This window comes from Calonectris borealis, chromosome 7, assembly GCF_964195595.1.
Source record: "Calonectris borealis chromosome 7, bCalBor7.hap1.2, whole genome shotgun sequence".
Taxonomy (NCBI): Eukaryota; Metazoa; Chordata; class Aves; order Procellariiformes; family Procellariidae; genus Calonectris; species Calonectris borealis.
This window is the reverse complement of record NC_134318.1, coordinates 28,950,451-28,978,363: the sequence shown is the minus strand read 5'-3', so window position 1 is coordinate 28,978,363 and position 27,913 is coordinate 28,950,451. Positions and strand designations below refer to the sequence as shown.

The window sequence follows — 27,913 nt, the reverse complement described above, 5'->3', positions numbered from 1 at the left end:
CGCCATGTGCTGCAGGACCCCCCCCATGGCCCTCGGATGCTGCCCAGGGATGGAGACCTTACCCTGCCTCACGTCCAGCCAGGCTCCCAGGGTTCCAGGCTGTCCCCCAGGGTGATGGGAGGTATTGTGCCACCCGCCCCAGCTGGTTACAGGGGGACAAGGGACACAGCAGGGTCCAGCCAGGGGGAAGTTGTATGGTCCCCCAAAATGAAGCAGGGGGGCTGAGCCCCTAAAAGCCTAGAGGGGGGACAGAGGACCTGCTCAGAAGGTGACTGCAGCAGAGCTGGGCACCCATAGGGGTGACGTTCCTGGAGCCAGGTCAGACCGGGCTGAGGGCACAGTCTGCAGGCTGGGGGCACCTCCCACTGCCCTGCTGGGGGGCAGTCTGGGTGGAGGGGGGATCTCCCCAACATGGGGCTGGCTGAGCTGCCCGCCCAAAGGGCCCCAGCACAGGCCCGGGCTGTCGGCAGCCTGCCCATTGCTGCCGATACCCAGTCCTCCAGCTCCCTCTGCTGCCTGCGAGGATGGCGGCTGCCCGAGCCCACCGCATCGGGGCTGGACCGGCCGTGAGCAGCTTCTCAGCCACGCAGGGTCCCCAGTAAGGTCCTCACCCACGGGCGACAGGGCGGCTGCACCAGCATCCCCCCACCACCCCGGTCTGCCGCCCCAGGGAAGGGGTGTGGGCAGGGGATGCTCCCGGCCCTCGGTGCAGTTGGGGAGTCCAGTGGGTGCCTGCAGACCCCAGAGACCCCAAGGAGGGACAGACCATGGCGAGAGCTCAGCCTCAGTACTAGACACCGGAGACTCCATGCAGGGACTGCAGCTCTGAAGTCCAGGCATTGGTAAAGTGCTCCTTTCAGCCTGGGTGATTTTTTTTCTCCAGGTAGACACGTGTGTCCACGCACACACACTGCGAGTGGCAGGAGCTGCAGAGCAGCCAGTCTATTTCTTTTTAAAACTTGACATAAACAGGTAAATTATCCCCAAGTAACGCATTTACCACAAGAGGGGAAACGTCGGCAGTGCCGCCGCTGCCGGAGCAGGAGCGCCTTCCTCCCATTCCCCGCGGTGACGGGGAGCCTGAGTTATGGCCCTGTTGGAGAGACAGCGGGTTTGTAAATGCCTCTGTTTGTGCTGTTTTCCAGCCCGACCAGAGCCCATTGATCACCAGGGCAGGACTAAAGCCAGCGAAGAGAAGCAGGAGCGAGAAAGACGGAGGCACACGGCTGGAACCGTGCACAGGGCTGGTGCATCCTCGTGGGACGCACAGCCATGCCATGCCAGGGGCTGGGTGCATGCAGGGATGCTCGGATCTGGCCTCCCCTGGGACCTCTGTGTCCTTTCCCTGGTAGGAGATTCCCTGGTCCGAGGACACAGCCTGCATCTTTCACCCCTAGAACAAGCTGGTTTGCTTGGACCTGGACAGAGATTGCAAAAGGGTTTAAGTCAAGGACCCCATGGCATTACAGGGTGAAGGTCCCTGGGCCAAGGTGGTACAAGCAGGGAGTCATGGCACATATATTCAGTGTGAAACAAGGCTAGTTTGGGGGTGAGGACTGAGCCTTTATTTGGCCACATCTCACAGCCACTAAATGCTACCAAGGCTTCTCGGGAACTGGGATGCTGTTTGCACCCAGTGAAAACCAGACCCTGCCCAAGGAGGAAACAGGCTCAGGAAATGCAAGAAGGAGGGAAACTGAGGCACGGAGCGGCAGCGTAGCAAGTGGAGACATCCTGGGTTTGACCCAGGGTCTCAGTATTGGATGCTTTTACAATCTCAAGCACTCGCTGTAGCACAGCCAGTGTTGAGAGACTTATCTGGGTAACGTATAAACTGCTTTGAGTGAATTTTCCCCCCAGAGACAGGCAAAGGAAGGGCCATTTGCCCAGTGACTGAGATGAACCTGAGCAGTCTGGGGACTCGCATCCCCCACGCTGCAGCAGTTTTGCAGCAGCAGCCCAGCCTCTCGCATGTGTGGTGAGCGTGAAGGAGGCATCTCAGCACCATGGGACAGGGCAGACATGGGGGTGATGTTGGAACCCCCCCAAAAGCCATTCCCTGGGAGGGTGGGACACGACACAGCTACTCCAGGCACAGGAGCTGCCCCATAAGAGCTGGTGTGCTTTAGGCACGTGGTTGCTGCCCCCACTGTGAAGCCGCCCACCCTCTCCCTGAGCCCTGCACAGAGCCAGGCTGCTTCATGCAAAGGTTAGGGATAGCCAAGGGGCTGTGTCGCATCGGGGCACTCAGCTCATGAGATTTTACCTGCAAGTCACAGGCAGGTTGTTTCCCATAGCACAGGTAGGAAAACTGTGGCAGGGAGGGCTGCTGGGACCTGGGGAGCAGGGGAAGGTGGCAGCGGGCCTGCTGCACCATCCCTACTAAGCCATAGGGAAAGTCACTTGTCTACCAAGGCCCTGTGCAGACAACCTCTGCATGAGGCCCTGTGCAGACAACCCCCATGGGATATCATGGTCATCATTCCCCCTGCCCAGCTGGCAGGACGATCCTGGGGTGCTCCAGGCTTTGCTCCTCCAGGCACAGGCTCATGCTGACCAGCAGCCCCTGCCATGGCCTCCACCACGGGACACGACACAGCATCCTGCCACATATCCATGCCACGTTCCCATCAGGGCAGCCCTGCCATCACCCGGGTGGATCTTCCTCCAGCCAGAGACCACCAGTGCTGGAAACAGAGACTGTGATGCTGAGCGTCGATGCCAGGACCTGCTGCATCCCCTGCTGCATCCCTCGCTCCTGCTGCCCACCGGCTGCCCAGGCAGGGCTCTCGCTTCGCATCCCCCAGCCCTGGGGATGCCCTGCAGGCAGCTCTGCCCCCCTGCCAGACTCCCCCTGCCTGCATCCCAGCAGCCCTTCCCTCGCACTCCACGCCGCGCCGATGTCGCCCAGCCATCAATAGCGCTTGGTTAATTAATTTGATGGGAACAGCAGGGACTGCACTTTGCATTTAGTGAACTTCTGAGAACTTCCAACCTCATCTTCATAATTGGCCTCATAAATTTGAGGAAAGAGAGAAATCAGCAAAGCCAGAGGAGCACGGGAGGCGGGAGAGGCTCCGCACGCAGGAGGGCGGGCGGGCGCGTGAGAAGTGACTCTATTTGGTGTCCTTATTTAATTTTATTGCACAGATCCATCTTCACCCGCCCCCTCCCTGCCTAGCCCTCTCTCTCCCGCTCTCCCTGCTGGGTTCACCTAATCATGATAAATTCATATTCATTTCCCTGCCTGCTCTGGCGGGGGGAGCAGCTCCCTTACATTCGCCTGGCCATGCTGCCATTAGCAAATATTTACTTATGAATACAAAGTGACAGCGTTAGAAGCCAAACCACCCCCTCTGCACCCCTTCTCCCCCAGCCCCGGCACCCTCCCATCCCTGCACGAGGACAAGCATGACAGCGAAGGATGGGTGTCCTCCCTGCAGGGTAGGGAGCAGGGTGGGAAGAGCTGCCTAACGCTCAGAGCTGCAGCAACTTGTCCCAGGCTTTTTCTTCCTGTTATCCCAGGGGGCAGAGAGATGCTTGATGGGGGGACAGGAACTGCCCAAACCCCCAGGCTGGACCCACCTTGGGGGTGCAGGGAGGGGGGGGTGGGAGCAAGGGGCTCTGCAGCAGGAGCTGAGCCTCTGTCCCGGCTCCCCGACTTTCCACTCAGTCTCTAAGTGCTGCTGCGTTTGGGTTTATTTTTAATTTTCAGGATGATCAGACTCACAGCCAGGGAGGGCGGCAAGAGAGCTGGGGAGGGGGAATAGCTGAAGCCCCTTCCTGGGAAGCAGGAACCAGGCGACACCTCATTAGAGATGCCTAAAACCGTCTTTGCTCACCCCGCCTGCACCCATCCTGGGGGCTCAGCACCCACCTCCTCCCAGGCACCCTGCGAGTCCCATCCCTTGTACCTTCTTCGCAAGTGTGGCGTCCCAGGGTTTAGAAGAGGCAGAAGCTGTGCTCGGGTAAGGGGTCGGCCACGTCCTGCCCTGCTGCAAGGGCAAAAGAGGGGTCTCAGAGGAGCTTGTGGCCTCAGGGATGTCAGGCTAGCGTTAGCCCCTGGCTTGGGATCTGCAAGGGACTGGGAGGATGGAGGGCAGGAGGGCACAAGGAGGAGACTGTGTGGGGCAGCTCTGTCCCCTCCACCCAGGGCAGGAGGGACTGCCCAGCCCAGGGCTGACTCACAGTGGGCAGCACGGTTCAGTTCCTCGTGTTTCTCCCCTTGTACCAGGATGAGAGATAAGCGGGAACCTTCAGCATCCAGAAATGTCACCTCCAGTGCTCTGGTCGTGCTCCTTCGCCTCTTGCCCCTTTGCATCTGCCGCAGCTGCACCCAGGGGAGATGACCCCAGTCCATCCTTGGCCCAGCTGGCTGCAGCTGGCCACAGGAGGGCCCTCTGCCCCCTCCAAAACTCCTGGGCAAGGATTTGTGGGATGGGAGGGGACAGACAGACATCAGGCCCCTTCCCTCACAGAGCAGGGGGCTGGCAGGACTTCTCCCCCAGCAGCCTCCACATGACATGTATGCACTAGGGCCACCCTCACTGCCATTTCCCAAGGGGCTGGGTGAACAGTCCCGCTCCCACACCCCCTGCCTGGCCTCCCCCCGAGTAAAAGCAGCACAAAAGCAGGGTCAGGCTTTGATGCGCTGCTGCAGCACCCGTTTAGTGCCAGGGTGTGAATTGTGTCCCTGGAGAGGGGGGTGACAAAGGGGAAGGAGCTGGGGGCCAGCAGTGCCACATCTCCCCCACCCAGCGATGTCCCCAGCACATGGCTCTGGTGAGAGAGGCAGCCCCGGCCCTCCAGACACAGCTCACACCCGCATCCAGAGCTGGAGGCAAACCTGTGTTCACCAAGGGGACAAGGTGAGCAGCCCCATACTCCGCTCCCTCCCCCAGCCCAGGCAGAACCTGGCCCATGCCCAGGGCTGCCATCCATAAGGCTCTAGGAAAAATCCTCCAGGTTCATCCCGGCAGCACTGTAGGGAGAGGGAGCCCCCATCCAACCTCCCTTTGGGGCAGGACTATCCCCAGCCCTGGATGAGGCCAGCTGTGGCCCCGCCTGGCCAAGCCTAGATGACCCCAAGGATGGGGGGACTCCGTCCTCTCTGGGGCTGGTCCCAGGGCTGCACAGCCCTGCTGGGGAGAGTGCGCTCCCCCTGGACCTCCCAGGCCCTGGTCTGGGGCTGACTCCCCTTTGCCCCTGGAGAACCCAGCCCAGCCCTCGCTGGCTCTGCCCCAGCCTCTGCCCACCCCAGCAGCCCCTGGTCCTCTCCAGCTTCTCCATCTCCCTTGTGAGCCAATGTTTCCTGCTGCTCATCTCCGTGTGCCCCCTTGGCCTCCAGGCTGTTCAGATTCCCTTTGGAAAACCAAAGCATTTCCATGCTCAGGAGCTGTGTTCCAGGCACAGAACAGGAGACAGAGCAGCAGAAAACTCCCACATACCCTACTCTGACGAACTACGGAAAAGCTGACAGCAATCCCTTCCTGACTCCAGACATGAAGTAAGAGCTCAGCCCAAGGCTCAGAGCTCGGGAATTGCTCCTTTCTCTGGGCTCGGCCACATGGCCAGCTGGATGCCGGGACAGAGCCAGGTCCCGCTCTGCCATGGGAGAATGGTGGCCAGCAACTCCCTGCCCTGAGAGCCAGAAGTGATGATCCAACAGTGTGAAGGTCTCCACTGCCTTCTCCCTGCCTGTACTGAAAACAGGGAGACAGGCCAGCACAGGAGAGGCTCCTGGTCAGCCAGAGGAAAGAGTCCCAACAGTTGCAGGGCAGACAGCAAAAAGACAGAGATGCAACGGAAAAAGAGAGAAGGGATTTATTATACTTCACATTTCAAAGCACCAAGACATTCCATCAGGTGTTCAGTAGAAAAACTGGGCTGACAAATGACACTACTGGGGATAAGGCCTCTCCAGCAAACACCCCAGCCCCGCTACTGGTGCCCAGCAGCCACGGCTGACAGTGCAGCAAGAAACTGCAAACCCACCAGGTTTAATGCTTTTGTGCCTGCCCTGGCAGCAAACACGCAACTTGTCACTGCACATGACAAAGACACGGCAGAGTGCAGAGGTGGCCAGGTCCACCACAAGACAAGGGAGCGGGAGGCCAGGCCAGGCCCAGAGGTTGGCCAGAGGGAGCCCTGGGGTCCTGGCACAGAAACTCCCACCATGGCACTCCTGGCAGCTGATGCCGCAGAGCAGCACCTCTGCCAGGAGGAACCACTGCAATACCCACACCAGAGACAGAGCACTGCAAGTCTCTGGGACATTCATCTCCAGAATATAAAAATAGTTGAGTTTTCCTGAGAAATAAAATTCACTCCCACGGAACTGACGGGGCCAGCACACATGTACGTGTATACTCACATACACACACACACACACTCTCTGATCAAAGACCAGATGACTCCGTGGCTTCCACACGTACAAAGGGAAAGCTTTGCCTCGCCCAAATTAGAACTAAACCATCTCCTCGTGTTTCTCTCTACCTCCGTGCCTCCTATGCACAAACCCACAGCCCTGCCAGGTTACCTTCAGTGCCATTACATTCAAACCCTTCCTGAGGAAAGGCGCCCTTGGGGCCAGAGCGGGGGGATCACAGCTCTGCACTGGGGGATCCTCAGCACACGACGGGCTGACAGCAAGCAGGCACAGCACATCGGGTCCCTACGCCTCCTTCAAGGCTCACCTGGCACCAGGGGAAGCTGGTGCCAGTCGCAGCAGCTTGGACCCATGCAGTGAGACCCACCAGAGGACACAAGTCAGCTCAGATGGAGGAAGGACACAGCAGCAGGCCAGGGGGACCCTTCATGATTCCCGCAGTAGCGACTGCCAGCAGTAGTGAGAAGGGGGAAGACCTATTTTCCAGGGCCAAGCCAGACCCTGGCTGCCTTCATACACAGCTCAGGCCAGAGATTTTGGGATGTCTGTGCTCAGACACAGAGGAAGACACATCCCACTTCCCTCGTTCCCAAGCACTGTGAGGGGCTGGATCACAAGGCTCTGCAGCCCAGCCTTCTGAAGCTTACCCAGGGAGAGCAGGGCTAGGGTAGCTGATGGGCAGCAAGGCCTTTTGGTAGCCAGGGCTGCTGTGGCATCAGGTAACGCTTCCAGCATGGTTCCAGCCCACGGCCTCTGCTGGGTGAAGCCACACAGCTCTGCCAGCAGCAGGGCCCTGCACTTCCGAGGAGCCCCAGTTTGCTGGGATATGTTCCCCAGTCTGCAGTCACCACAGAGCAGCACTGGGGAAACCAGCACCCTTCAAAACAGCAGCACAGCAGTGGGCCCAGGGTGCTGGGTGACAACTGGATGTCACCAGTCCCGTTCTGAGGGCTCCCGGTAAGGCAGCCCCAGCTGAATGAAAACATCTCTCTCAGTGGGAGTGGGCAGAGTATGGCCAGATGCCACCTTGACGCCTCCAGGGTCTCGCACCACAGCCCAGCTGAGGGCGTGCTCCGAGAGGCTCATACCCTTGGTCTTGGCCAGGGCCCGCATGGAGCGGTTGAAGTGAGCTGAGCCGGTGAAGTAGAGCAGGGCACAGGCGAACTCACTGTAAGGCACCACGATGATGTCAAGCCGGCGGTGACGCCGGGCTGGCCCAGGGAGGCGGCACACCCCCAGGTACTTCTTCTGATCACCGATGTCCTGATTCACCAGGTCATCCGTAAGGAAGCCTGGGGAGAGGGAACAGGCAGAGAGGAGCTGAATGGCAGAGACTGATACCCCCACTCCGAACTCGCCACTGTCCAGACAGCAGCTGAGATGTCTCATAATGTGCTGTGGGACCCCAAGGGCAACCCAGCCTCAGCCCTAACAGCCTCACGCAGACAGAAGCAGCCATGCTGAGCTGCAGCAACGCTCCCTCCTTAACACTGGCTGCAGAGCTGTCACTGGAGCAGGGCCAGGACCAGGGGCAGTACTCTCAGGGCTAACAAGATGTCCTGTCCTTGGGAAAAGCGATCACCTACCCTTCAATGAATGCCATTCATCTCACTGCCTCCTCAGTTTGGCCATGCTAAGAACAGCTTCGAGCACCATGTGCCAGTCCCCAGCCCTCTTACCGCTCCTGTGGAGGCTGTCAAGCAGCTTGCTGAACACCCCACGGTGAGACTGCCCATCTGGGTGAGTGACCAGCACATCCACGTCTCCACAGGTGGGCTTCCCCCGACGGTAGGAGCCACATGCCACACACACGAGCCCAGGCTTCAGAGCCAGGGCAGCTTGTCTGACCTCCAAGAAAGAAAGAGGAACGAGGAGTCAGAGACCAGTCTCTTCATGCCCTTTCCATCAAGGCAGCAAAGGATCTTGTGCCTGCCTTGCGGCCTGTCCTGCATCTCCAGGGTCTCCATACAGAGCAGACATTTGGCAGGCATGGCAAACTGCCCCACCAAGGAGGCTGGCCTGCTGTCAGGAGCCACCTGAGCCGGGCTGGCCTCCACCCAGTCCTGCAAATGCCCAGTACACTGCCACACAATACAATGATCTACCATGGCACTACCATCAGTCATCAGCTCTTGGGGCATTGGGCTGAAGCTGGGTTGGGACAGGCAGGAAGATGCAGCAATGCTGAGGAAGCAAAGTACAGCACAATCTTTCAGAGCCTTCAGTTTCTGAGACAGCAGGAGAGAAGAGGTTTTTCAGTTCTCCTCTGGTCCAGGAGGGCAAAGCTCACCAGTTCTGCCCACAAAGAGAATCAGTTCAACACAAGATGGTCACAGGTCCTGTTTCAGAAGCAGAGATGGGCTCATGGAGAGTCCCCCAGCAGGACCCAAGACAGCAGAAAATCTGCAAGCATCCCTTGGAGTCCAATTCTGCCAAGAGCTCTGCCTTTGCAGGAGAGCTGGGCTTTGTGACCCGGAAAAACCACAAATGTCCCAGCATTTTAGACCAAATGGATGCCAACATGCTGCTGCCAGCAATCAGACACACAAAATCAGAACTTCCCCTAATGCAGCCACCTCCAGGCTGGACCCCAGCTCCTGTTTTGTGCAGACAGTGCTAATTCTGATGGCTTCATTCATTAAATGCTTAAGAAAGGCTTCTAGGTCCTTGGACAGGAGTAAAGTATTCTTGCTCTGATTGTGCCAATCATCCTGCTGGCAGCAAATAATTAGGGGCTCAGCAATTCCCAGTGATGAGGCCATCACAGAGGCTGGGGTACAGGAAGGCAGTGTCCATGCCCACAGCCCCTTGTCACTCTTGGGGATCATCCTTCATTAGCAAGAGATAAACCCATTAACCTTTGCCCCAGAGGTGCTCCAAGAAGCCACAAGCCTTTCTCATGCGGAGCAAGCCATCCTCTGGTGTCCTTGCCCCCCCTCTGGCTTTAAATGAAGATTTCTAGAAAACTCCCAGTCCCACCCGAGAGCCTAAAAGCTCCTCAGATCTCACTGTGACAGGCAGCACAGACAGTGACTAATCCCTCATTCTCTCTCCTGGGCCTGGATCAGAGGTGTGTGTGTGTGTATGGAGGGGAGCACAGTAATCCCATCAAGATAACAATAGACCCACCCCCAAGAGCCAGCTCCTCGGCCCAGCCTGCCTGGGAAAGGGACCACTCACCACCAAAATGGCTAATCTGGCACACGGGACTGACACCCCAGCAGGAGCCTGGCAGGAGTGTATTCTTCCTGGTCAGGCCCTGTGGCCGAGTGACAGGGTCACGCTGGCTGCTGCTTCCATGGTGATCAGAGAGCACAGGGGTAGCAATGATGGCGTATCCCCCAAGCTCTCTGCTCACATTAGGGTACACTGGCTTAGCACCCCATAATCCTGGAGTGCCGTGGCGTCGTAGAGCAAGCAGCACCCATCTGCAACCTGAATCCCCTTCACTTCCAGCAAGGATATCCGTGCTCGGTCTCCCCAGTGACAGCCAGCTCACAGGGTGCTCACAGTTTCCTTTGGAGAAGCAGCACTAGGGAGACAGCTCAGGGGCCTCGGCTGAAAGCAGACATCTCAAGGGAAGATGAGAGGCAGGAAAGAGGAGCTGGAAACCTGCTCATCCCACACGCAGCCTTTTTCAAAGCAGTGTGTAGAACTGACACCTGTGAAGTATCCTCCTCCTTGCCAGGCACTCAAACTGAAGCTTCCTATGGGGCAAAGTAGGTGCCTTGTGTGCCTAGGCCCAAAAACAGTCCCCCAAGCACTGACCCTGCTCAGAGGAGAGTCTGAAGAGCTCAGCTATAACAGTGAGGGACACTTCCACAGCACCCTCCTGTCAGGTCCCAGCAGGAACTCTACTCTGAGGGCCCGGGGCCAAGCTACTCACGGTCTGTTCTATTTCTGCAGCTTCCTCCCGAGGCATGCGCTCCAGGAAATCCGTGTAGTGCTTCAGCCCCACAGCTTGCTGGCTGGTGAGAGTCGCCTTGGTGCGGATATCATCCAGTGTCCGGAAACCCTAGTGCAGACCATGTGATGGTATTCAAACATCTACTGAGACTTTGCTCTTCAAACACTTTCAACCAAGATTTGTATTTAACCTGTCTCAAGTCCAGGCCAGTCACAGCGTCTGAGATCACATGTAGAGATCACTTAGGGCCTGGTTCCTAAAAGAAGGAATTTAGGCAATCCCACTACCCACATACCCCTCTAATCTCCACCCCACAATGACTTTGAATCTTAACTAAACCTGACAGAAGGCTTCTGTATTTAAGGCACTGTGTTCCTACAGCTTGAAGGAAAACAAGTGATGCAGGTAAAGGCACAACACCCAGAATATCCCAATGAGGGAAAACCTACAGTGTGAACACAACCATATTTTTAAGAATCCAGTCACAAACCAAATGCTACAGGAAAGCAGGCTTCATTAGCTCTATGCTCAAGAAACAAATTGTTTTTAAAGAAGGAACCCACCAGTGGTCTATGTTGCTCATGTTGGCACAATTACTTTAATCTCTTTTTTGCAACTGCCAGACAAGGTGGACGGCTGCTCTGACAGCTACAGGAGCCAGCCAGGCCAACAGGCCAGCAACTGCATCAGGAGCTTTCATGGCCAAGATGTCCTGGCTCAAGCCTGGCTCTTAGCAGTGTCATTGCAGTGAGCAGCGTGAGGTGAGCTCCAAGCAGCGATGCTAACGGAAGAGCAGTCTGTCCCCCACTCCTCCTATTGCATGTCTCTGTTGCCTATCCTCCACCCAAACTCAAGCCTCAGCCGGGTGCGCTCCATTCTCCCCAAACACACCCACAATGTGGGTGTGGGAAGGATCCAGCCTCACAGCTCCTCCCATAACATCAGACTCAAATCCCATCTGTGGATATTGGCAATTGGAAACTATTTGTGAAAGTAATTCTCCTGCACTCAGAAGCAGTCTTCAAACTCTAGTCTGAGAATTTCTTGTGTAAGGCACTAAACTTACCTGCTGGTACCACATCTGAGCTGTCTTGACCCCTGCTCCCCAGATGTTGGAAAACAACTCCAGCACAGGAACACTCTCACTGATGTGATCCAGCTTGCGCAGGTGCCCACTCTCCAAGATCTCCAGAATCTTCTCTGCCATTCCCTTCCCAATCCCAGGGATTTTACAGGCTTCCTAGCAAGAGACCAGAGCCGCTACTGGAAGAGTGAAGGCTACAGACAAGCTGGGGAGCCGCTACCCACTCAGAGCCTGGTTAGCCATTTGATCAGTGACTGATAAGTGGCAGGACTAGTTCTGACTACTGCTGTCTTCTCTAGGCCAGGCTTACACAGGCTACATTGATTCTACTATTCTATCATTCTATGATTCAATGCCAAGTGGAAAAGGACAAGCATGCAGAACAGGACTGAAACACTAACACACTGAATGGCTGGACTGTCACAGCCAATCAGGCCTAGATCCAGTTAGTTTTATATATTATCTCCAATGGTGGCAGTTGCTGATGCCTAAGAGGAAGGTGAAAACGTCCCTGCATTGAGCCTGGAGAAGGCATTTATCTCACGGGTGCTCAGATCTGGCTCTAAAAGACTCAGACTCCCCTTTCCTGCTCATCTGAAAACACCGCAGGTGGTCAATAAATACAACTCGCACTTGCTAAACAACTTCCTTCAAAATTCTCCCACAGGAGGGAACTGCCAAAGCCTAAAGATAAGCTATTCCACGTACAGAAAGAGAAAGGAATCTGGCTCATAACAGAGCTAGGATGCTGGGTCTATCTCCCCGCTCCACCACTCTGGGAAGGTGTTTTACCTGGTAGGAGGTGACTGGTTTGTGGTAGCTCTTGAGTGCATTGATGGCTTTGGAGTAGCCCAGAGCTCTCCACTTGTCCCCCTGGACAGAATAGGCCTTTGCCAGCACTTCCAGCTTCTCTGTGATGCACTGGTTGTGATTCTCCTTCTTGCTGTTGGAGGAATGGGCACAAACCCACTTGCTGGCAGGCTGGGCCACCGCGGAAGAGCTGTCACCGATCTCCTCTGACGATTTCACAGGGTAGCGGCCAGAAATCAATGCTTCCAGATCTCCCTGGGTGACACTTGCATCTTCTCCTTCACTGTCTTCATCATCAGAGACTTTCTTTAGGGAGAGGTAGAAAAGCAGCCATGTGAGAATAAGTGCATGCCTCACATATGTCCCCCTGGCACAGGCTGCTCCTGAGAGTAGGAAGTCAGAGCACTAACCAACCTCCAGGGCATGCAGTGCTCAAATTGCCATCTCTAGGAGCGGTTGGTTATATGCACACCATAGGTCTTCATGCCCCAAACTACACATGCACCCCTTGAAGCTACAGGCACATCTCACAAAGCACAAGAGACCAGAGACTGCAGTCCACCTGTGATCCAAGCACACAGACACCTCCTGTCGCCAAGACCCCGAGACTTAACTGAGGTAAGACACTGGTTAAGTGAGCAACTGCTGCCAGCAGCACGGTGTGACAAGGCTGAAACCCCTGGCTGGGGGAGATCCTGACTCCCTGCTCCCACTGGGAAACCTTTCGCTGGTCTGGTGGCTGCATAGACACATCTCTCACGTTCAGACTCTGCACCTTCCACCCCATGATGCAGCTTGCAGGAGATACGCACTGAACTCCGTTTTCACGGTACCGACACAAAATCTTAACAGGGTAGTAAATTACAACCCCCCCATTTTCCCCATGGCTATCTGCAAGAGAAAAAGGGGAGGAAGGAATGACACAAAGGACTCCACATTCCTCAGTGACAGAAGAAAGAACCAATGTATACATTTGCTGATACCCTCAGCATTAGGATGCCTCTGTGTGGACTTAAGAAACAATGAGCCTCGGCTTCAGGTAACGAACAAAAGGGGATAGAAGTGGGAAGCCACACAGACGCTTTGTAGACTGCTTTGCTCACTGGGGTCCCCCTCTCTCCTGATGTATAAACACAGGAGTCCAGGAAGATCCAAGAGCTTCTGTACTGTGGAAGTAACCCTGAACGGCACAGGGCTGTTTGGGATCAGTCCAGCAGTTACATGTGGCACGCAAGTCCTGTTACGAGTTTCTGCAGAGCGTCAGCTGAGGCAGAGCCATATCCTTACAACCTCTGGTTCTCCTGGCTAGGGAGATCTAGAGACACAATTCCTGCAAGATACAGAGCTGAAGTCTTTAGGCAGAAGAGGCAGGATGTTTCCCTTTTGTAATCTTGTTTTATAACTCTGAAAACTGGGTCAGACTGAGGATTTGATAGACTACAGCAGTTTTATCTGCCTTGAAACACAACTCCCTTAAGACACTGTTCCCTCGAAGGGCAGTAAAGCCTCAGAGTGTTCGGATCGGTTAGTAAGCCCCTTAAAAGCATTTAAGGAACATGTTATCCAAGCACAACGCAAACAACTCTGCAGCTGGAGCATGCAATTCCATCCCCTCGGCCAACAGTGTCACACAGGTGAAACGGCACATAAACCCCTGACTCTCTATGCTTCGCCAACAAAGCTGATGGACTCTTCACAATCATACGTGCAAAACCAACTGGTCCCGTGAGCTTCCAAGATACTCCAGCATCCTACAGCAGCTGACTTGCTAGAGCTAGGTGAGACTGGGATGTGCATGGTTTGTCTGGGGCACAGCACAGGAGCCAGGATAGCGGCTGAAGCCCAGTACCTGAGGCAATACGCCACTTGAGCGGGAGGCAGGCAGCCTGGGGTAACAGCCCCAGTGAATAACTGGCACCGCTTGCACAGGCTGCCTTGCAGAAAACTACTGCATCCAGATGCCAGTCACACAGTGGTTGCTACAATCTGACTGGTAACAGGGTTTCCTCGCAGGAGTTTACATCAAAAGCAGAACTCCCAGAGGATCCCCTGTTCAGTATGAAACACTGGCACACTCATCATCTTCTACAGAAAAAACATCCACCCAAGCTAGAAAAGTCTCTGTGCTTAAATGGAGGCTACTTCTAAGCTGAGATTTCAGCTTCAGCTTTACTGTTGTAGCTGGGTCTTAAAAGTGGTTGGTACCGTCTTTAAAGCATATCCTGTGGGTTCTCTTCTCCTCCCCAACCTCACATAGTCCTAAGCTTGGGACAAGGAATTTTACTGAAGTGTCTACAATATTGCTTCTGTGCACAGAGTAACAACAGGAAATATCATTGCTCGAGGGGATTTAAAAGAAAAAAAGGCAATAAGGCTTCAGAATCTAGCAGCTGTCTGACCACCCAAAGTAAACGTGAGCAGAAAGCAAGGCAGACAGCACAGGATCTGTAACAACACAAAAATCCCTTCTCCCGTTAAGCGTGAGATTTGTTAACGATTGCCGCTAAATTAGAATTACAAGAAACAGCAAAGATGGGGTAACTGCAAAGGTGATGCAGTTAAGAAGCAGCCAACTCTGCCTATAGCACACTGGATAGTAAGTCTGGGGAGAAAAGATCCCTCCCTACACATATTCAAGAGAAAGCCTAAAACAAAAGGAGCCCTCAGTGGGCTGCCAGTTAGGGAGTAACTACAGGGTTTTGTAAAACAAAATTTGGGACTGTGTTAGAAAACAGATGCCAGCATTACAAGGCAGCTGCTGCTCTAAGAGGTCTGGGGTAAATTTGCTACAGATAGATTTGAATGATGCCAATGCCCAAAAACAATTCAGCAAACTTGAGCAAAAATACAGAGAAAGGAAAGAAAGCTAACAGCAGGTCAGAGAAGCTGACTCATAGCAGAGGCCACTAATAACCCAACACAGATATTTTAAGCACACCGCCACAATCGTTCAAGTGGCAACCTGATACACTGCACCCGTGTCCGAACAGGGTGCTTGCCAAGGAGTGGAGATGGGTCAGTATGGCTCAGGCAGGAACACAGGATGAAATATCAGGGACAGCTTCCTAAAAGGGAGATATTCTCAGCCAGGGAATATTCCTCAAAAGGGCGCAGGGGAAACATGATCACCAGAGTGAGCCTTGGCCTGATCAGAGCACCAGGACTGCTTCAGCTGGAAATATTCTGATGGGGACAGGAATTTAAGGGGTGTTGTTTCTACTTTTAACACCTAAAAGGAACAAAGAGAAGCAGTAACCAGCCTGAGTCTGCCAGCATCAACCCACTGAAACACCGCAACGCCTTCCCTTTCCTGAGAAAATCTGGCATTGTATCCCTGCAGAGATGCTCTTAGCCAGGAAAAGCAGCACACTCCGTTCACAAGGAGAAGGGCCTGTGTGGGAAGCCTCACCTCAGCCAGCTGCTGCTGCCCAAGGGTGCCCAGGCCTCGCTGCGAGGAATCCTCCGCCTGTGCTTCAGTATTTGGTTCCACTGCTCCCTCCTCTGCTGGAGGCTGGATCTTTTCACTGCCCAGGACCTGCTGCTGCTGCTCTTTCTGCAGTTTGCCCTCCTCCAGGTACCTGCTATGGATCAGATGCCTTAGTATAGGAGGAGGAATTCTCAGCTCCCAGAAGTTTGACTGAGAAATCCTTCTGCATGTTTTGGGATGGAGCCAACAACACATATGAATTTTACTCTCTCAGATCACAGATTAATTACTCTGGTTTTGGCTCAATTCCCCAATTTCCATCCACCTCGCTGACCTGCAACTTCCACTCCTATCTACCTCACTCTTAGACTCTTTCTCCACAACTTTGCCAAAACATTTTGATCCTAACCTGTGGCTGCCTGCTGCTCCATTCCTTATTTCCTTTTGTGCCTAGTTGTCAATCCTCTCTCTACTTTTCACCTGCAATAAGTAAGAAACAGCATTTAATCCTCAGCATTTTTAAAAGAAATCTCCTTGTTATCACTGGTGGATTAGGAAGAGGTGCCTTTAGCACCTGTAGAAGTGACAGAACTCCTGTTAGCACTTCTGGGCTCTATTCCATGTTTTGCTACCCCATGCTACCCCAGAATGGCAACTAGTCACAAAGTCTGTATGGTGAAAAGTGACTCTGAGTCCTGCCCACAGGAGCTGCAAGGAGTTGCAGTCCGAGATTTTGAGCAGAGGTCAAATTTTAGTGCTGTTCAGTTTAGGATAGAAGCACTGTAGGGAGGAATGACAGCATGGCATTTACATACCTGTGAGGGATAAAGACACCGTAGCCAGCGGTACTCAGCAGCTTCTGGTCTCTAATGCAAGCACTTAGCCAGGATGCCTTCACTAGCTGCAACCCTGAATGTAGCTTGGTTAATTTAAGGAGCCGAAAGGCCCGATCACAGTCCATGTCTTCAGCCACGATGACGTGCGTCACCTCCGAGGAGAGCTGGTTGTGTACAACACCCCCATTCTGGACAATCTGCTTGTGGAAGATCTCCGCCCTGGCTTGGCCAATGCCAGCTTGCAACACGTAGGCAGTGACGGGTTTCAGCCACTCTGCTGAGGAAAACACAGGGGCAGCAGCTCAGTGACAAGAAAAACAGTGTCCCAAACCAAAGGGGCTACGTATCTCACACAGGACTTGATGGCACCAACAGTGGCAGGCAGTCTTTGGGGGGCACCAGCTGGACACACCAAAGCAAGCTAGCCATGATCTCTACAGAAAACACACTTTGGGGGAACAGCACCTCCAGTTAACGAGCTGGGGTAGGAGTATTATATTCCACGTCACGGGCACGCAGGACTTACCCTCAGGTATCTCTGTTCCTTCCTCTTTTGGGATCTTTGGAGGGACGCTTTTCCCTGAGTCATCCCTCACCTTCTTCCTCTTGGGAAAGGCTTTGACAATCCCTCGTGGCTCCATAGGCCTGGTGCGAAGTTTAGCTGCAATTGCTGAATAACAATAAGAGAACGGGAGATTGCTTAGAACATCATTACACAATCACAACAACTTAAGATTTACTCATTTTGCCCATTGTCTTTGTTAATTTAGAATTCTTTTTTTGTTGTTGCCTTCCAAAAATGCTCGCCCTGAGGGAGGCACCTGGAAACAAGAATTGCAGCCCTCAAGGTCAGAAAAATCCAAGTTAGAAACCGCCAAAAAGCCGCTTAAGAAGACCCTGCTTGAATACTTTAGAAACCACTAAAGCTGAGTTCTTATAATGGAAAGTATTTAACTACTGTAACATTTTGGAGCTCTTTCCTGCCCAGCCAACAAAAGCAACTTTATTTCTCAGATATTTCTTAAGCGTATTCCCAAGAGGAAAACGCCTCTCCTGCCTGGGCTGAAATGCAGTCACCGATGAGAAGAGATAAAGCAGCTGATTGACACCAAGTGTTTCATACAGCCACAGGAGGAAAACCCCCACCTCGGTTTCAGCTGGAAATAGCAAATTAGTAAAGATTAACTAGCCAAGTTCAATACGGCTACAACTGTAGCTTTACCATCACAAGCCTTGCAAAAGCAAACTTTGGAGCTTCAACTACCGGCCCAGGCTACCAGGAAGTTCGGTTTTGCATAGCCCAAACAAACCCCCGAATCGCTGCGTATCCCAACAGCCCCTCCCACCTGGCTGCAGCGTTAAGTCAACGCCAGCTTGGTTTCCTCTCTGTGCAGCACTTCGTGTTTTGCTTAGAAGTTTCTCGCACACAAGCCAGCACAAAGCTATCATATTAAGCCTGGAAGAGCTGAAAACGGTCCCACCCGGCCGTGTCTTCTCCCTGTGGTCACCTTCTCATCCGAGCATTAAACACAATCCTCTGGAAGACCAACCCAGAGCTGTACTCAAGTCCTCGCTTCTGCGAGGAAGAGCTCAGCTTCAGGGGAGAAGAAACCCTGCTACATTTCTAAAACTCAGCTTCACAGAGACGTTTCTGTTTTTAGGACATTTTGACCAAAAAAGCCCTCTGAAAACAGTAATGCTTTCTATTAGACAAAGAAAAAAAACCACACCAAAACCCCCCAAGCTTCTAGGTGCCCAAGTACTTTTCAGGGCTTGGAAGAGTGTTTTTCCAGGTAGTATTTTAACTCATCTAAGACAAACCACGCATGACAGCTACCAAGCTTGCCTTGCCAGCATCCTCAGGCTGTGAAGGCTTCAACGCCACCAACCCGGCTCGCCCCAGGACTAGCGGCACCCAAAACCCCGGGGGCAGGAAACAATTCCCCCGAAACCTCGCGGCTGGGCCTGAGGACCAGGGGAGGAAGATCTGAGGAGGGGTGCCGAGAGGACCGAGACCCCCCACACCAGCCGGGGAGCAGCCCGCAACCCCAGCCCCGAGGAGGGGAAGGGCCCCCCAAGCCAGACGGGGCGCGGGAGCTTGCCCGCAGCCGGGGAGCGAGGCGGGGAGATGAGCCCCGGGGCAGGGCCCGGCCGCGGGGCCGCTCTCACCTATGGGCCGGGGCCGGGGCGGCGGGAAGTGCTTCCGGGTGGCGGCCGGAAGTGTCCGCGTTGCCGTGGTGACGGGACCCGGCCGCCATGGCGGTGCCGAGCTGGCTGGAGAGGCTGCGGGCTGCCAGCAAGACAGCGCTGGTGCAGGACGGTAACCGCGGCGGCGAGACGGATAGCCCCCTCCTTCCCCGCCGGCGTGTTTTGGGTGACCCTGCAGCGAGCGGGCGGGGGGACCGAGCTCTCGCGGGGACGGCCCTGCACCCGGGACAGGGCCCCAGCAAAGGACACTGAGCCATCAACGCGGGGACACGGCCCTAGAGAGCGGGACAGGGCCCCAGGCAGCAGGACAGGGCCACACACCCAGCGATAGGTGTATTCCTATTTACCCTCACCACCTGCCTTGCCTCTAGGGAAGCGGAAGATCCACTACCTGTTCGAGGATGGGAAGGAGATGGCCGAAGAGTACGACATGAAGACCAGTCAGTTAGTGAGTAAGTGCTGCTCTCAGCTGGGCCCCAGCAGATGTGGGTCGGGGCAGAACTGCAGCACGCATGGCAGCAGGTTTGCACTCACAGGACTGGGGTGTTGAGAGGGACCTCCTGGTAAGGAACAAATCGCCCCTAAATATTATGGGGGATAAGCATACTTGTAGCTGAATTTTGTATGACTTCCGTGGCATAGCAGACCTTGCTTTAGCCCAGGATCTCTCCCAAACAGCTCATCTGTAACAACAGACTTGGATGGACTAAATGGGACTGCCATCTTGTATAGCCAGGCACCAAGTCTGGAGCATATGCTGGGGTGAAATATGCTTTTTGGTGGCTTCTGCAACCGCAAACAAGCAAGATGTCGGTTATGGATCTTGTCCAAAACCACATTGACTGTGGCATGGCACCTGTTGCAACCACACCATGGCTTCAGCACCAAGTAGCAAAAAAGAGACTCGGTATAGAATTTCTGACTTCAGGAATAGGCCAGCTAACATATCCACTCATACCAAAGTGGAAATGACTGGAATTAGGATGTGTATCTTCATACCATCTCAGCGTGCTGGGCAGCTTTGGTAGTCATTTGCTGGAGTTCTTCTTATAGAGCAGAATAACAAAAACCCTTCTCCCTTCCACAGGTAGAAAATGGCGAGAGAAGAACACCCTCGGAGGCTCCGGCAAGTGGCAGGTTGAAGTGGGAGAGCCAACGTCACCACTCCTGGGAGCACTGGAATCAGAGCTCATAAAGGAAAGCAGCTCCAATGTATGTAAGGGTCTGCAGGCACAACTGCACCTAAAACTACCTAGTCTTGTGCTTACAGCAGGAGTTAGTATACCACAGATCACTCGCAGCCCCAAGAGACAGCCTTAACCTGCCCAGCACTCTGCTACAAATCATCCCAAAGGTGCAGGGCTGGGTAGAAAGAGGGCACAGCTTAGGTTCTTTTGAGGTCTTCAAAAGACTGGTAGCTTCATTAAGTAGAGAAACTGTACTGCTGTGTTGACCAACTACTATTCTGCTTCTGAAAAAGTAAAGGGCAGTGCCAGGACAAGTCTGTGGATGGAAAGTGGAAGTGATGACAATGAAAGGCCGGCACAGGCAGTGCATAGCAGGCGCTCCTTAACATAGCACTGCCTGTTTCATCTTCACGTCCCACTAGCTCAGGGGGCAGAGGTTTTAATCTCTCAACATCTTTTCTACGGACCTGAAATTGGGGCCGAGCCAGGACTGAATCCAGCAGGTCCCTAGGGTAGGCAGAGCTCAGTATTCAGTTGCCTGTCAGGAAGAGGCCCAGTTTCCCTGTAACCCTGTACTGCAAGACACCCTTGGTGAACACTTTCAGCCTCCTACAGGCAGTGCTAGTACTAGGAAAGTGATGCTCAGGCAGTTTCTTGAGTTACTTCCTAATGCTCCAGTGTGAAGGAAGAGCTACTCCCGCGTGGAGCCTCTCGAGGTAGTACAGGAAGAAGGGGACAGGGAGGAGAGAAGACAGCTGGAGAGGCTTTGCTAAAGGTACTTGTTTGCTGTAGCCTGTCTTCATGAGGAAGGATACCCTGAGCAGCTTCCAGTGGCGGATCCGTAACCTGCCCTACCCCAAGGAGGTCTACAGCGTCTCCGTGGAGAAGGAGCAGCGCTGCTTTGTCATCCGGACCACCAACAAGAAGTCAGTAAGGACAGCACTGCCAGTGCTGACAGTCCCTCGGGGTGGGCTGGCACAGAGGGCAGACTAGTGATTGCACAGGGGGGTTGTCCTCTCTTGCCTTCTATCCCTAGCATGCAAGGGCTGAGGGGCCCCACCTCGCAGCTGCATGTCTCCTGCTCTCCAATTTCCACTCCCAACTGCCCCAGACACGTTTATGGTAGAACCCCTCAAGCTCTGCGCTGGCCTCTGCAAACTTACCTCACGGTTCCAATAGCATGGTGTTTGCTCTGTTCTTTCTCTGTCAAATGTCACTCCCTTAGAAAGATAAAGTAAGAACCTTGCAGACCTTTTGAAGCTAGAGCATCCCATCTTCTCCCTCTGACACGATACTTTGATCTAGTCATTGTATCTCGGAATGCATGGAGCTGCAGGATTCAACAGGTACAGCAAAGTCATGGGTGCCCAGGCAGACAGATCTCCCTGCGTAAACCTGTCCTGTGGTCACAATGCCAATGACATGGTCTGGAGGTAGCAAGAAAAAAAGGTAAACTGAATCTGGAAAGCAAGCATCACAATATTCTGCCAAAAGAAATTTGAGATGGGAGGAAAAAAAAGAAAAGGCTTTTAAGCATCATCTTATACTGTGTCAGTACATGGCATCTCTCGTGGAATAAGACACACACTGTGCCCCAAAGGATTTACAGCCTCAGTGAGATAAGCCAGGATGAGCAGTACTATTGGGAAGAGATAGCAAGGAGCGAGTATTAGGAGAACAAGGGAGGATATTGGAAGATAAGTGAAAGCTATTTACAAACTGGGATAATACACCAGTAGGGAAAGCTGGGCAGGCTGCTCTCTGCTTGTCTTCCCTCCCCAACATTGCTGCAGAACAGAGAAGGATCAGATTCATGGGTAAAATCAACCCCAGTGTTTCCCAGTCTGCCCCCTACCCTCTTTAAGCCGCTCTTTGTAGCTGGCTGTAGGTGGTGCTGTTGGCAAAGAACTGCTCCTCTTCGGCTGCTGAACGGCTTTCAGACCGCAGAACCCGCAAGTCTTCAGGCAAGGGTTTACCACATCACAGGCCATGGCAAGGGGATGTTTGAGCGCTGCACATGAGCACACCTGGACGCTCAAAAGCAGGAGGCGGCTAGACAGGAGGAAGGGGGAGTCTACCCCATGAAAACAGCAAGCAATTACAGCTCTAATACAGAAAGATGCTGACCTAAATGCACGCAGAGGGATTCACAGGAGAAGAGTGGCACTTCATTAGGGAGACCTATGTAGCTAAGATGAGTGACATGATTCCCATCAGCCACACATGGATAGATATGGAGCTAGGACAGGAAGGGAGTACGTGAGCCTAAGTCCAACCACATACTATCACAGACAGGCTTATCTACTCCCAATCCTACTAATAGTAGTGTGTATGTGGGAATTTCCTTGCCTGCGTAGGTGCTGTAGAGTTGTAACGTACCACTGAGGCTTCACCGGTGCCCTAACGTCAAGCTTTTTTGTACCACTCTCAGGAAAACAGTAGAGTGCCCCCACAAGCAGTCAACACCTGCACACTCGTAGGTTAGTGTCAGAGAGAGTTGAAGGACCTGACAGCGGCTCATGGCTTGCATGTGAAAGTTAAGGACTTTTGGAATTAAAGCTGAAAGTGTCCTCACTGGGGACAAGAACAACTTTGCTGTCAGTAGGGAGCAGGGACAGACTCCAGCACCAGAACACTTAGTACAGGCTCCAGGATATCTTATATCATTTCTCCTGGGTCTCGGCCAGGGCAAGGCACCACTCAGCAACTAATTCCAAGATAGCAACAAAGGCACGGAGTCCACAGAGAGCGCACACATCACTACAGGAGAGAAAGGAAGCCTCGGAGCCTCTCCAGCCCTTGGAAGTCAGCCACACTGCTTCTGAGCAACAGAGCTGTGCTGACCGCCAGCCAGAGGCACAAGCAATGGGATGGGTTGCCAAGTCACTACTGAGTAGCTCCGCTCTAAATTCTCAGCATACCAGTAGCATTTTTCCCTACAGGCTGACAAAAAGTGGGTTTCCAGTAGGAAAATAATAGAGGTGACTTCACATACGCACTGTGGATCTCAGGCCAGGACCCAGGCACAGCGTGCAATACTGCCCTTGGCCATGGGGTGAGAGGCAAGGGCAGAGAATCTGCCTGCCTCGGCAGGGATAACCACCCATCAGCTACCTCCCCAGCCCAGACAGGAGCTCTTCACTTCCACTAGTCACTCCCGTTCCCTCTGGCCACGGCAAGGGCTGCTCAAGTGGGATTTGCTTAAAACCTCTTGCTGTAAAATAAATCCATTAAACTAAATTCTAAAAACAAACCCAGAAAGCCACCTCCCCAAACACCAAACCTGATTCAATTATTGTAGCGAGAGGCAGTGGTAATGTTAGGAGGAGGAGGGGGTGACCAGGCAGATCTGGTTTCCTTTGATCTTGTCACAGATTTTAGTTTGAGGCCAGCCAAAGCCATTCTTCTCCCCTTCTCCTTAGTCCTGGGGCAGCAGAATGCTGCTGTTTCATTGATGACTCCCAAGGCCCTTTGAAACAGTGGGTTTTTTTCTGTGTACTGCTTTTTTTTTTTTTGTCTAATCGGTAAGAAGTTAACACTTCCTTAACATGTCTTTGTGTTCATCTAATCTCTGCTGTTTAACCTTTGACATCTCCCTTATTATCCATGTCTGCCACCTTTTCCAAATACCGACAGCAGTGACAACACAGAACGGTTTGAGCCCTGCGGTAACAAGCTGTGTACATTCCTCCCACTGCACCAGGAGAGCCATTTGCCCTTTGTAGCTATTTTCACCGTGACTTGGAAAATAAACTGCAATTTGGGCAGAGGTAGCTAGAGAGGCCAAGCCTCACACACAGCCAGCTGAATGGAGAACCCCTCATGGCATGACAGCAGCCGTTGCCTGTTCCCGCTCTGCTCTGGGCACCTCAGTACCAGCTACAGGCTAATTCCTTGGAGAGGATTGCCCACGAGAGTGCTGGAAGAGATTAAGAACCCAACCATGCCTCTACATGGGCATAGGACCACCAGTGTATTTGGTGCAGCCCCAGAGAGAAGCAACAGATGCAGGGCAAGCCATGCCAAGGAAGAAGGGCCTCAGGCAAACACAGGTCTACAAGGTTCTGGTCCCAAAGTCTTTGGAAATCTCTTAGCTGCCTAGACAGCTTAAAACTGCTCTAGATCTACCTGAAACATATTCCTTTTCCTTCATACTGAGCAAAGTCGGTGGAGCGACACGGGCTGGATAAGGAGCTGGCAAAAAACCTCTCTGTCCTCTGCTTGGATGTGAGAGGTGATCGGGAAACTGGGATAGAGACCAGGCAAAGAGCAGCCAGGGAAGCTGAGAGTGCAGAGGAGCACCACAGCCATCATGGGGGCTGCGAGGAGACACTGCAGAGCAGAGGCTCAGGTGACTGTGGGCAGCTATACCTGGAGCTCTGTGCCCAGGGGTATGCCTGAGCACCACTGTGTCACCAAAGCAGGAAGTGATCTAGGAAGCACAGCAAGAGGCCAAAAAGATGGGTTTAGGAAGGACTGCAACACAAAGCAGTGCATCACTCAGGAAAGTAAGTCACAGGGCACAAGGGCTTTGACAGCTGTTTTGACAAGAGCTAATGGAAGCTGCTACTTAGAGGGAATGAGAGACCATGAGCAGGGACAAAGACAAGGGATACCTCTTGACAAAGATAAGAGACACCTCTTGGTAGGGCTGAGTAGTCTGTCCCTAACCACGTCTGGCACTACTCAAGGGCAAGCTGGAGGGAACAAACCTGCTCTCACACATCAAAGCCTTCAGGACTTTGCCAGCTCTGATTTCCATTTCAGAGGTTTGTTTCCAGTGCTCCTGCTAGCCTGGGGGCACCAGCAGGCACACAACATGGCACAGGGTCCTCCTGCCAACCCTGAGAGGTCTGTTGTTCTCATCTACACCTTGTAGAACAGCACTCTATAGCTCAGCTCTGCTACTGGGGGAATAGGAACCTCACCTTCCTCATTTCTGTCTCCTCTCTCATTTGTAGGTACTACAAAAAGTTCTCTATTCCTGACCTGGACCGATACCAGCTCCCCTTGGATGCAGCTGCCCTGAGCTTCACCCATGCCAACAACACCCTGATCATCACGGTGAGGTTTTAGCCACGCAGAACAGCGCTTTGCCCTTCTCTTTATGTCCCCAAAGAAGTTAAAATTCTTACACGTGGGGAAATGAGGCAGAGCAGGGAGATCTGCTGAGGGTCACTGGTGAGTCCCCTTCTCTGTCACACAGTCAGCGGGAGTTTCAGATTACACTGGGCATGCTGACACTAGCCAGGACAGCCCGGGCTGCAGGAGGGGCCCTGCTTGCTGCTGAAGGTGACTTGCAGGTGGAAGAGTGTCTGTCGTGCCCTGTTTTCTATGTGTCCCTTCCCTCAGGCTTGAGCAAGCCTCTGCTCTCAGTGACAGCAAGCTTCTCTTGCCTCAGAGCACAAGTGTTAAGAATCCAAGGACCTGCTGCACTTAGAGGTCTCACAGTCTTAAAAAAAAAGTAAAAAAAGTCAGCTGGTGGTTTGGGCCAGAGAGGACACATGGAGAGGACACACTTCCACGCACATGGTGGAAGTGAGAGACTAGCAAAATGGGCATTTACCTGTTGTTGCAAGGAGCAGACAGAGGCAGACAGTTGCTTTTGAGCAGCAGGTACTCATCATTTAAATGTAGAAGTCAGCTACCCAGCAAGCATCCCCTCTGAGGGAAACCTTGCAGCAGAGCTGGGGTTGCACATGCAGAGGAAATAGGCCAAGAGGAGCACCTTTAGTGTTTATAAACTTGTTTGCTACGGGCCAAACCCTTGCCAAAAAGCACCTGAATCCCCCACTAAACTGCAGCTGGGCAGGGGGGCTCTGAGGGGAGGGCAGAGGAACTGCAACTTTTACTTCTCTGTCTGCCTTTTAGAAAATGCATTTTTATATATATATATATAAAAAAACATACAGATACGTAACACATGGGAGCATACAATCAGTGAGCACACCAGGGATCTGCATGACACAGCTTGCCAGGATATTCCAGAGGGGGTGGTGGGGGCCAGGACTCCACATCCAACTGGAAGGTGTTGCTGGCACTGTAAAAGACGCTCCAGATCTTGGCAAATGTCCCTAGTGTGATGGCACCACGTCTCCAAGCAGGCTTCAGAAGTAGCTGGTAACAGAACGGCCTCCATTGGCAGGAGGGCCCCAGCTGCGCTGGTAGCACCTGGCCCCAGTTGGTCTGCTTGGAGCAGAGGCTGAACAGAAGTGCTAAGGGAATTTCTCTCTGTCCTACAGTACCAGAAGCCAAAGGAGATCCTGGCTGCAGAAGAACAGCTGCAGAAGGAGCTGAAGAAGATAAAGGCAGCTAACAATGGGGGTGGCGATTGTAAGACCCAGTAGGTAGTGGCTGCTAAGAGGCTGAGGTGGGGGCCAGCTCTCTGGCATAGCTTCATGGTATTTATTTTGCCTTTTCTAATAAAAGTTAGTCCTGTTGTTGTTAATAGAGCTGTTTGGAGGAATCTTTGCAGGCCCAGGGAGATGGCAGGGCGGTCGATCTCTTTAGTGCCTGGTCTGCTGATTTATGCAGACATTTACGATCCTTCTATGAGTTGTGGTAAGCTGCAGCGTGCAAAGGAAGCGCGCCACAGGCAGCAGCTCTCTCCCCATCCTCCATGAGCAGAAGTGACATGAAAGCTGCGTAGTTACCTTTGGGAATTCCCTCTGTCTGCCACCATCGCTGAAGGCAGTAACATTTGGAAAACGAGATCCCCCTCCTCAAGCCGAGTTACCTGCCTGGGATGTGCTTGGAAGCCACTCCCCTCCTGCGCTGTTGCGCAGTCCTCTGTGCAGTTAGAAGGATGCTCTGGTGGCTCTGGTATCTCTGCAAACAGCAGCAGTGCCTAGACCTGAATGGGCCCAGGTGAAATAGGGTGAAGAGGAGGACACCCAACTGCTTCCTTACTGCCAGCCATGCGCAACGTGACGTGCGGAACACAGGCGGCCGTGCAGAGCGCAGGAACCGAAATGCAGCTGCCTTCATTTGCATGGCATGGAGGGGAAGGCGGTGACAAGGGCCGCTGGCCAGCTCAGGAGCAGCAGTAGCACACCCCTTCCGTGAAGGCACAAACACGGCCCATCACAAACCTCGCTGCACAGACAGCACCTCATGCATTGGGACAACCCCAGCAGTGCTGCTGCTTTAGCAACCCGCCCTCCAACTAGCTACTGTCTCTACCCTGCAGCAGCCATCCCTGTGCTTAGATTTCTACATGTCCTTCCATCCCAGTTCATATTTGAACAGCTCCTGCCCGAACAAACTCCACTTCGAAGCGAGCAGGTCACGGGCTCCCAGCATAGCTCCCCTGATGAGGACTGCTTCAAACCACAAAAATTCCTTAGAGCCTGGGTGGCATCCCCAGTTAGAGCCTCACTGCCGGGTGGCTCCAGGACCCACCTGCATCGTCCTCCCAAGACAATGGAGGCACCATCGACTGGCAGAGCTCATCAGAGCCAGTGCACCAGCCCCACTTGCAGCTTCCCCATTCCCCAATGTCACCTGAGATGCAAGGGTACACATCCTTCTACCTACCAGTGCTGGCACCACTATGGGGCTGTAGCTCTGCTCCAGGCTTCAGCCAGGAAGAACCTAAAAGGAGCAACAAGAGTGCAGGACCCACCAATGTGGGCTGCAGGAAGGGACTGGCAGGACTGGCAGCAGCAGTGTTGCAGGAAGGGCTGTCACAGGAGTCGTCACCTGCACCAGCGATACTTGTCCACCTGCTCAGCTGACATGCTCATTCCTACTCTGGGCCTTGCCCAAGTCCCAGTGCAATAAAGAACCTCTCCTCCCACCCCACAGTTACTCCAGTTCCTTCACAGCCTCTCCCTGGGGACACTGCTACAGACATTTAATATCTCCATCCCTCCCTCCCAATTTCATTAAAGGACTTGTAACACACCAGGACCTGAGAAAAACCAGACCTCCTCCACTCCCAAGCTCTGCCAGCTCGCTCTCTCGTCTTCCATCTCGTGCCTAATCACTTACCTAACGCTCTCTCACATGCAGAGCCCAAAGTGCTCCAAGCAATACAGCAGCGGTATTTAGCAACCCCTGATGCA

The 27,913-nt window shown here is 53.5% G+C and overlaps 2 protein-coding genes across 8 annotated transcripts; one reads left to right on the top strand and one right to left on the bottom strand.

Annotated features, from left to right (window-relative positions):
- Positions 1–1,011: 1,011 nt before the first annotated feature.
- POLL (DNA polymerase lambda) lies at positions 1,012–18,787 on the bottom strand. 7 transcript variants are annotated; one of them, XM_075154887.1, is made up of 10 exons: positions 17,799–18,267; positions 16,979–17,122; positions 16,432–16,729; positions 15,599–15,770; positions 12,172–12,495; positions 11,362–11,535; positions 10,275–10,403; positions 8,068–8,236; positions 7,558–7,680; positions 1,012–1,093 (listed from the first exon to the last, which is right to left on the bottom strand). In XM_075154887.1, exons 1-10 carry the CDS (start codon positions 17,899–17,901, stop codon positions 1,086–1,088), a joined length of 1,644 nt encoding a protein of 547 aa, XP_075010988.1. In that variant the 5' UTR covers positions 17,902–18,267; the 3' UTR covers positions 1,012–1,085. The 7 variants fall into 7 exon arrangements, with proteins under 7 accessions (XP_075010988.1, XP_075010990.1, XP_075010987.1 ...); XM_075154889.1 differs by lacking the exons at positions 1,012–1,093; positions 17,799–18,267 and adding an exon at positions 18,622–18,787 and having other exon boundaries at positions 4,605–7,680; XM_075154886.1 differs by lacking the exons at positions 1,012–1,093; positions 17,799–18,267 and adding an exon at positions 18,290–18,615 and having other exon boundaries at positions 4,605–7,680.
- Positions 18,684–26,295, top strand: DPCD (deleted in primary ciliary dyskinesia homolog (mouse)). Its single transcript, XM_075154892.1, has 6 exons — positions 18,684–18,772; positions 19,032–19,112; positions 19,748–19,872; positions 20,640–20,773; positions 24,809–24,911; positions 26,090–26,295. Exons 1-6 carry the CDS (start codon positions 18,709–18,711, stop codon positions 26,192–26,194), a joined length of 612 nt encoding a protein of 203 aa, XP_075010993.1. The 5' UTR covers positions 18,684–18,708; the 3' UTR covers positions 26,195–26,295.
- Positions 26,296–27,913: the final 1,618 nt, after the last annotated feature.